The 10,393-nt window shown below is 29.9% G+C and overlaps 1 protein-coding gene across 1 annotated transcript; it reads right to left on the bottom strand.

The window, feature by feature from the left end:
- Positions 1-272: 272 nt before the first annotated feature.
- On the bottom strand, positions 273-6,179 carry LOC119674808 (mucin-5AC-like). Its single transcript, XM_038085963.1, has 4 exons — positions 6,107-6,179; positions 5,380-6,018; positions 2,217-2,834; positions 273-841 (listed from the first exon to the last, which is right to left on the bottom strand). The coding sequence occupies exons 1-4, from the start codon at positions 6,177-6,179 to the stop codon at positions 273-275; spliced, it is 1,899 nt and encodes a 632-aa protein (XP_037941891.1).
- Positions 6,180-10,393: the final 4,214 nt, after the last annotated feature.

Here is a 10,393-nt window from a genome sequence, read left to right as displayed (position 1 = left end):
TTCATGATGAGATCTTGTAGTTTGTTAGGTTCAAATATTAGCTATTCGTGACACAGCGCGCATTGATGAACTATTATATCCAATTAATTATATATACACATATAATACTAAATTTTATATAAGAGACTGGAACTTTAATAGAACTATAGCAGTTCTCATTTTGCATATCATGTTATTATATTTAACTAAAAAGAAAATCATAAATATTCTAATTGTGTTTAATTTTTAATTTTATTTTCATTAACTAGATTATTTATTAATCGCAATTCAGTTTAAGATCTTGTGTATGTTAAAAGTGGTTTCTTGACAAGAATACATTGTGTCGAACCTGGTGATGTAGTAGTAGTTGTGGTAGTTGTCGGCACAGTAGTAGTGGGACTAGTACCGGTAGTGGCAGTAGTTGTAGTGGTTGCAGTTGGCGTTGTTGGTGTAGTAGGAGTCGTGGGAGAAGTAGGTGTCGTAGGAGAAGTAGGAGTTGTTGGTGTTGTACCAGTGGGGTTTGTACCGGTTGGAACAGTTGTTGTTCCAGTTGCTTGTCTTCCTTGTCTTCCACGCTTCTGTTTCTTTTGTTTTTTATTCCTTCTGGTTTTCGTACGGCGTTTTACATTACCTGACGTGGTTCCTGTGGATGCAGTGTTGAAGCAAATTTCTTGCATTTGAAATTGTGAATTGACAACTCCATTTAGTAGACTTGTAACATTTAAAAATCTGAAGTCACCATTGCTATTAGCTTTAATTGGTGCATCAGTTTTAATAGCAGCAATTCCTTGTGTTATTACACGTCCTTTAGGCACAACATCCATACGTCCAGCTTTTTCGAGAATACTGTAAACTTCATTAGCTGACAATGAACGCAAAGTATAATGTTTTCCTAAACACAATTTATTGAAGAAAGGCAAATGAGTTTTAGAGAAATTATTTAATTGTTTTTTTTTTTCATATATAAAAATTATAAAAAGTTAATATATAAAATTCGGTTTTTTCAAAATATTAAAAATACTATATATATATATTACGCGTCAGAATTGCTTTGCCTTTTTGTTGTTGTAAAAATTGTTTCCAAATATATTTAACACACAACACCACGAAATTATTTATATTAAACACTAAAAGCAAAATTCGAGATATATGAAATAGTTTTTACTTGTGTAATAAATTATAAATTTGATATATATATATTATTTCAAACCCATTTATTCATTTTTACACTTTTAAAATTGTACATAATAGAAAAAATATATTTTTATATATTTTTTATTTTATATTAATTTTTTTTTTTAATTTTTATATTAAAAATCAAATTTTTCATGCATATATTTTTTTTTATAATACACTTATTTCAATATAATTAATTTAATTCTAAATCCTTCTAAATCCACTTCACAATTCACTATAATTTCAACTCACCATTCACTGGTAGAAAAGCGTATATGGCCAGTGTCAATGACACTATCAAAAGCAAGTTTAACTTCATTTTTGCTCTAGAATAAACGTCTGAACTTCTGTTGAAGCAACAAGCTTAACTTTGATGGTCGATCTTAAGACTGAAACATACTTTCTTTGTTGCAGGTCTTTTATTAGCCAAACTATGCTCATTAAATTCATATAACTTTTTTTTTATTCTCTATTCTATCTTTTAGATCATTTAGTGGTTAGCCATTAGGTTGATTCTTTTTATTGCCGCTATTTTGACCACTTATGAATGAACAATTCGCATATTTAACATATAAAACTATCACAAAGAAAACTGCTTAAAATCTCTGAATACTTAAGATATTTTATCTATGTAAATAAATTTGGTGAAAATTTTTGTTTAATTTTTGATAGATAAATGTAATAATATATTAGACAATATCTTTTCCTAAACAAAAATTTAAATACTTTATAAACTTATTTTAATGATATATACATATATTTCTCATTGATCTATAACAGTATCAGTTCTTCGAATATAGTACAGAGTACTATATACCATACAATAGTGAAGCATTGCAGAAATCTCTCACACTTCAAGAAGTATAATACGCTCGAACTTATCACAAGTGTTATCAATTTTCAATAAAACAAGTAAACAAGATATTTTTATAATTTAAATATTTATTTCAACAAAACTTAATTTAAAATTTGTATAAAGAAATAAATTCATTTATGTAAATAACTATCAATTTCTGCTTAGGTCCTTGAGTAAGATATAAGTGGTTTTTTGACAAGAATACATTGTGTCGAACCACCCGTACCCGTAGTAGTAGTAGTTATTGTTGGATTTGTTGTTGTTGTAGTAGTTGGAGAAGTTGATGTAGTTGGAGTAGTTGGAGTAGTTGGTGTAGTTGGTGTAGTTGGTGTTGTTGGTGTAGTTGGAGTCGTTGGAGTAGTTGGAGTCGTTGGGGTCGTTGTAGCCGTTGGCTCCGTAGTTGTTACAGTTCCTGTAGGATTACCGCCATTTGATGTTGTTATAGCAGTGCCATCATCAGGCACTGTCGTAGTACCTGTAGCATCCTGTCTACCACGTCGTCCACGCTTTTGTTTGGTTTGTTTATTATTTCTTCTGGTTTTCCTACGTCGCTTTACATTACCTGATGTTGAGCCAGAAGATGCGGTATTGAAACAAATTTCTTGCATTTGATATTTTGGACTTAAAAATCCATTAAGCAAACTAGTTACATTTAAAAATCCAGAGGTACCAAAACTTTTAGCTAAAACTGGTGCATCAGTTTTAATAGCAGCAATTCCTTGTGTTATAACACGTCCTTTAGGTATAACATCTTCACGTCCAGATTCTTTGAGAATACGATACACTTCATTCGCCGATAAGGAACGCAAAGTATAACGTTTTCCTATACACAATTTAATGAAAAAAAAAACAAATCACAATTGTATTTTTAATAAATTAGTAATTTTTACTTGAATCAATATTAAAACTTTAAAATGTTTTAATAAGAGAAGATTTTTTTTAAGTATATTTTAAGAAGAAACTGTTAGCAATTTTGCTGATTTTTAATTGTTGCAAATATTTTTTTAAAATATATTAAACAAAATACAAAACTAAATTGAAAAATTATCAATAAAATATTGATCATTTTAAATACAATTTTAGTATTTTTTATATATCCTTCTAACCAATATATCCTTTAATTTTTTAAATTCACAAGTATTTATAATAAATTATTTTGGGTTTTGAACATTTAAAATTTTATTTAAATTTAATTTTTTCACAATTTATTTTTTTCAAATTTGCACATAAATTTTATTTTTTATTATATTTTAACGATTTTTAATTTTTTTAGTCCACTTCACAGTTTCATATAGATTTCAACTTACCATTTACTGGTAAAAAGGCAAATATTGTCAACACAAATGACACTGTCAAAATTAAATTAAACTTCATTCTGACTCTAGAATAAAGCTCTACACCCGCGTCTAACGAACCTTATGTTTGGTGATCGATCTAAAGACTTAAACGGACCTTAGCTGTTGCAGGTCTTTTATTGGCTAAACTATGATCAGTCGGATGATTTAGAGTCTTAATTTGATTCTATCTTCCAGTTCATTTGGGCGTTAGCCATAAACTAGATTTTTTTTTGCCGCTATTTTAACCATTTTTGAATAAGAAATTTCTATAATTTATTTACGAAACAATCACAAACTAAAATAGAACAAAAATCTGCCAGCAGTTGAAATATTTTATTTATGCAAATTAGGTTCGGTGAAAATTTTGATTTAATTTCTGATTGAAATATGTCAGTCAACATCTTATGTTATGCAAATCGTTTTGAAAGAAAGAAATAGATACTTTGCCGCAAAATTCTTTTTGTACTTTTTATAATTAATTATACAATTCTTTTTTATTTATACCGTTTTTAACTTTCTTTAAAATTAACTAAAAATGGAAATGTTTTAAATCAAGTTGGATGTACACATAACGCTACCACACATCCCATAGTATCTATACCTCACTATTTAATTTTTGTTTTTTTTTTTTAATTTTGAATGTTCCATAGTTAATACAATAACAGAGTTGTTAAGAATAATTTTATGAATGAATGGGAAAATAATGACGAACCCGTATTGTTCTTTTAAAGACACAACAATATTGTTACTGTAAAAAATAATATTAATAAGTGAAGGTCAATAAGTAACACTGCCAAAAATATATGTCATCAATCCAACTCAGACTGCATATACTGTAAAGAAGAGAGAGAAATTGCATACCATGTGCTTGGGAACTGCCCGACACTGATGCACAAGCAAAAGAAACATTTAGAATAGAATTTCATGGATCATAAGGATTCAAGACTAGGAAACATAGACTCTATACTGTCTTTCATTAAAGAAATCGAACTTGGAGAAACACTCTAATTCGATTAAGTAGCACAATAGATCTTTAAGATAGTAATGCACGCTCCCTTCTTTTTAATAATAATAATAAATATCAAATCGAAAAATTTATGTATATAATTTATTTAAATTTATTTATATAAATTTATTTTTTATATATAAAAAATTTGTATATTAAAACAAGAAACCTAACATTTAGGTTGAACGTTTATATATATTCTATTGATATCCCCATCTGTTTTCTTACAAAAAAAAAACTTTTCAGTAATAAAGATCTATTTTCAATGTCCGTGTTTCAGTTTACGATGATCTGCCTAATTAATATGGGAAACAAAAACAATGCGTTGAACTAGTAATGGAACTGATTCTCTGATGTCATTGACAATGAGACTTTTCTATATAATATAGTTCAATAAGATTAATAAACAAATAACAAAAAAACACAAGGAATCATAAGTAAAAAAATAAAAACAGTATTTTTCTAACAAATAAAATTACAAAAATATTGCGTTGCCAACTACTTTCTTTTGTCATCTGTACAAGATTAAGATTCAAATAACACCCATCCTGTTAAATCCATAAAACAGCAACATTGGTGTCAGGCATTGGGAAAATTATTGGGCATATAATCGTTGCTAGCTTGAATGAAGCCATTAAGGAGGTAAACACTTATAAGACGAAAAACGAAATCAGAAGAGGAATTCCTTTTTACAGCAAATCATAGAATCATAGATAGAAAACAATTGATAAAGACTGGTGTGCAAGACCGGTTGCTAAAATTTAAAACCAATATTGTTAAGGTTAGTGTCAGCTAACCTTACGGTTAGTTCTAAGTTACACACTTAGGTAACCCTAAAGTGATCGATATTGCCATTTAATTGTGCTGTGTAAGTTTGGAGCTTCAGCTTTTTTAACTATTAAGCATTAATTTTATAATAAAAACATATACTATACTTAATCATAAATAAACTTTTATTTCTATAACTTCAGTTACTAAAAACTATCTTGGATTTTGAACAACAACACAATTTACCGAATTATCACCATCAGTTGATGTAGTGGATGCTGAAGAAGTACGTGTTCCAGTACCAGTATCAATATTTGTACCGGTACCAAAATTAGTTGTAGTTGTTGTTGGACTAATTCCATCACTAGTACTAAATTTTGAAGATAAACGAACTTTTTTAATACGTGAATTTGTTTTATGGCGGTGACCTCTTTTAAGCTTAGGTTTCTTTTCTTTAAGTTTATTTTGGCGATTGTATTTATGTTTTCTCTTATGCTTGCTATCACGTTTATTCCTTTTCATTATTTCACTGTTCAGACTCAAATTGTTTCCTTTAATATCGTCACGATAAGCCGCCGCAAAAGCAGTAGCTTCCTCTAAGCTACGTGCCTTGCGACTATTGAAACATATTTCTCTGGGCGTAGTAGCTGCAGTATTTGAGGCTGCATTTGTGCTGCTAGCACCTGTTGCTAAATCTAAATCAGTCACATTGGCTGTGATTATATCGTAGAGCAGTACACCGCCAATGGCTTTAGTTAGTCCAAGCGTAAATCCTGACAGTGCAGCCAATCCTTGAGTAATAACTCGTCCTTCTGGTACAGCATCTTCTTTTCCATTTCTATGCAGCCAGCGATATACATCAGCTGCGCTCAGTGGCAACATTCTCAGTTGGGTTGCTAATTAATTTAATTATTTTAAAGTATTAAAAATTTATAATTCCCATTTCAAATTAATACTATTTTATTTTTTTTTTGTGTATTTTACCTGCTGCATTGTTTAGGCAGCAAAAACCACAGACTGCTAATGTTGCTGCTATAGTTTGCCAGATAGTTGGCATCCTGCATCTGCTCCCATACGATATCAATTATTTTTAATAGAAAGTTCAATCTGCTACATCAAATGAACTTTTATGATAAATAAATTTGAATTTATAGTCTACAAAAGATAATAAATCCAACAAAATTTTAAAGTTGCTGTTTAGTGAAATTTATTATAAAAAAGTTAATAACAAAAGCTGACGCTTAAATGGTTTTTTTTGAGAAATCACAAAAAATATCTTTCTTGTAAATTTTATTGTGTGGTGACGATACCTGAGGGGCTTTTAAATTATATTGTTAAAGTTGATAAATGAAGAGCACACATATAGATAATAATGTTAAGTATACATATTACTTACATTCCGATACAATAATATAATATTATGTATGGCGGTGTCTTCATACATATAGGTAAACATGTATATATATTTTAAATTGTATATAGATTTTTCGAGTCCCTTCAAGAAACTCCACTGACCAAACAATTGCCCGTTTAAGGACCGTCAATATATAAAATTAAACCATTTTCTAATAACCGATCTTCAGACAACCAAGTGTCTCTAAATAATAAATCGTCATTAGATGATTGTAAATGGGAAAGTTATAGTTAATGTTAGAGTAGAAACAAAAAAAATTAAAAAGAGGAGCTATGGCTGTTATCAGTAGCCTTCTACACTGAAGTAGTTTTAAGCCTAAGAACATATTAGTTTGTTAACTTATTTGATCACAATTTATTGGGTAAAGTATTAGGTCTATTGCAATGGATTGAGTGGTACCCAAAGTAGCACTAATACAGACTTCAACTTTGCGCTATATTAAGTTAAGTACCATTCAATAAGAAGGCCGTCCACAATTATTATTTTTATTATCATTATGTTTTGGAGATTTTACACTGTGACGTAGGGATCTATTGTACCTCAGTCATGGGTTCAGAGAATTTCGTCAAGTCCAATTTCTCTTACAAAATATAGTAATGAATCTAACCTAGTAGATTTACTTACAGGTCACTGCAAACTGGGGAACTATGCTAGAAGATTTAATTTCCCTTTCAATCATACCTTCCGCAGCTTTGGGGAAGACGATAGAAGTGGCTCTCAACTACTCCGTTTTTGCACAGCTCAAGCACAACGGCGACTCAACACTTTAGGAGCCTTCTTTTTTGAGGAACTTGATCAATTACAAGATCTACCACTAAACACTATTTTGAGCTTCGCCAAAGGTTCTAGCTTGTTTTAAACACTGAGTCTTCCTCTATATACGGTAACACAATGGGCCAATAGGCCTAAGTGAATCCCCTAGGGATCGCCGGTATTACCTAACCTAATTTTATGCTTGTCAGTAGTTTTTTTTTATTGTAAGCTTTCCTAGCTCATTCATAGGTATTTCTTTTTCAATTAACTTAACTATCAAAGACAATTTCTACAAGAAATATACTTCCATATTATTCGGTTATCAAGCTCGTTGCTACTAACATATAGTAAAAATTTAAATAATTAAATAATGTTAGAAATTATAAAATTGGTTTCTTATCTTTACACCCTAAATACTTCAATATATAAATATACGGCAAAGAACTTGAAATTCTTCTTTACCTTAAATGTATCAAAAACTTTTGGAGTCCAAAGCATAAAAATCTATTTCATCAGAGTATTATTATCTCTTTCACTCAAGTAGCAACCACTTTAACCTTTTCACATAGACTTATTAAATATTATAAAAGACACTCATAATATTCATAAATGAGTCACTATTATTTGCAGAAATTAATGGAACTTCAAAATTTATTCAGTAGCTATTTTTTCTAAACTGAAATTTAAAATTTTTTACCAAAATATTATATAACAAAACAATATGAAAAAATTTCTAATTAATTAAAATACAAATTTTTTATTTATTTTTAATTTTTTCACAAATTTCCAATTTTCGTAGCACTTCTGTCATGAATATGCTACGCTTGTTATCAATGAAATAGCAGCATATCACAACGCATGCCACTATTAATTAACATTCGCCGATATTAGCCACTAAGTATAATTAATGATTAATTAATTAAAATACCTATCAATATATAACTTTCACTTTCGTCCAAAAAGAAACCAAAAACACTAAACAACTTTCATTCAAATGCGCCGCATAAACAAAACAAATTATAATTTATTATTTAACAAGTCGAATGGTCACCGATAAAAGTGAGAGGTCAATAGGTGTCCAAAGTCATAAGTCAACAGCACCGCAGCAAGACAAGAGGTCAGTCCGTAGCAACAAGAAACGATGTCGTTGGCAAATAAAAAATCTATGCTCGCCTGAAGTAACAAATTTTGGCCAAATTCTGTTTTGGTGAATTCTTCTTCTTCCTCCTATTAAACATTTTGGACTCATTAACATAATTTTGAGCAGGTTTTAAGCAGAATTCTGTTAAGTTTGTTGTTGTGCGTTGACTAACATACGAACTGAACATCTACTTTAATATTATTTAAATCTATTTTATTAAGATATTTTTAGATAAATTTATACGACATAAATACCGTATATGAAACAAATAATTTAGGATTATTGACAGAATTGGAATGTATGTATATTTTATTTTATATTTTTATAAAATCCACCTCGAACTTTAAGTAATTAAATTAAATTCTGTAATATTTTGCAGTGTAATTTGTAAGAAGAAATCAATACAAGCAATAACTTTTTGTCGAAATAATATTTACCCTTTTATATATTCAATTACACAATGCATTGCTGCTCTCTGTAAGTTCTCTATTTTATGGTGGCAAGTAAATAATATAAAAAAACTAGCCTCAGGCCACATTAAATTACCCTGGAAACCTCCCATAAGTGTTAATGTTGTGATTTTATGTGTCCATATAAAAGCACAGCTAGGCATTTAGGTTTCTCATATATGGCACAGTTTCGAACGCTTACGTGCAACATGTGGCCTAAAATTTCCCTTTTTCAATTCTTACCCATAAACTTCTGGGTTTATGCCATAAAAAAGTGGTAAAAAGTCAAGTTTAGGTGTTTTAGTTTTTATTAGATCAACAAAAAAATTCATGCATATACGTAAATGAAGCAGTCAAGACGTTTTATGAACGGAATATGGTACTAGTATGTAGGAGTACATGTGAACTTAAGTATAGAACAAAAATAGTTTTTGCAACACCTTACAATGACCCAATTCGATTTTAGGCATTGCTAAGTATAACTAAATCAGTTAAGAAACGGACTTTGAAAAGATTTTCTTACAAGAATAAAATTCTTCAATATTGTTATGATTTAAAAGTAATAATTAACTAACATTAAGTTAGACACAACACATAAAGAAAATATAATTGAAGTTAATATACAATCATAATATTATTGAAGAATTAGTTTATGAGGGCCCCCACTGAAAGGAAACTATAAATTACACAAATAACAAACAACTGTTTCAATGCGAATGACTGAAAAAGCACTGTAAAAATCCTCATTGAAGTAGCTAAACAGCAGGTTAGGGGAATATGTTGAGTGTCAAAATAATCTGTACGTTTTTATTAAATTTAACTACTTCCTACATAAGTTAGGTTAAGTGAAGTGGAGGGAGGCAGGGGTCCTCCTCAATAAGCTAAAAAGCTGTTATGCTTCCACAATTCCTCGTAATATTGGGTAGGAGAATGATAATGCTGGAACCAGTTAAAGCGTTGATCACTGCATAATCTGGCCAGCGCTAATGCTGGAAACATCACCAAATGTATTGAAAATTGAGGCACCCAATAGCTTAAATCTGCTTCTACACAAGCCTGTACGCAATAGAAGTTTTGGTGACTTTTCAACAAGAGCCGGTAGACATGCCGTCCTATAGTCCAGCGCCCTGTTAGCACAGATATTAACATTGATACTACTGATTTGCTTCTGTGTACCAAGTCACAGGTTTTAGATTTTAAGTAAAATTTCCAGACATTACTTGACCTGCCTGTTGAAGATGTATGAGGTCTATTTGCCTGTCGCAGGAAATAATAGCAAAACAACCTACGGCTGTGGAAAGTAAAGGCAGGGATTGGAATAAGAGTTTCTATAGAAGACGGAAGAAAAGACGAAGGAAATTTGAACTTTTTTCACTAAAACTCATATTAATGCAGTTGATTAACATATGTAAATTGAATTGTCCAATAAAGTGATTTTTGATGTTTATTGTAAGGGTCCCATATTGAATATACAAAACCATATTATAGCTGAAATCGTAAATTAATGTGATAAG

This window comes from Teleopsis dalmanni, chromosome 2 (genome assembly GCF_002237135.1).
Source record: "Teleopsis dalmanni isolate 2A chromosome 2, ASM223713v2, whole genome shotgun sequence".
NCBI classification, from domain to species: Eukaryota; Metazoa; Arthropoda; class Insecta; order Diptera; family Diopsidae; genus Teleopsis; species Teleopsis dalmanni.
The sequence above is the reverse complement of the archived record's forward strand: the minus strand, read 5'-3'. Positions and strand labels throughout refer to the sequence as shown.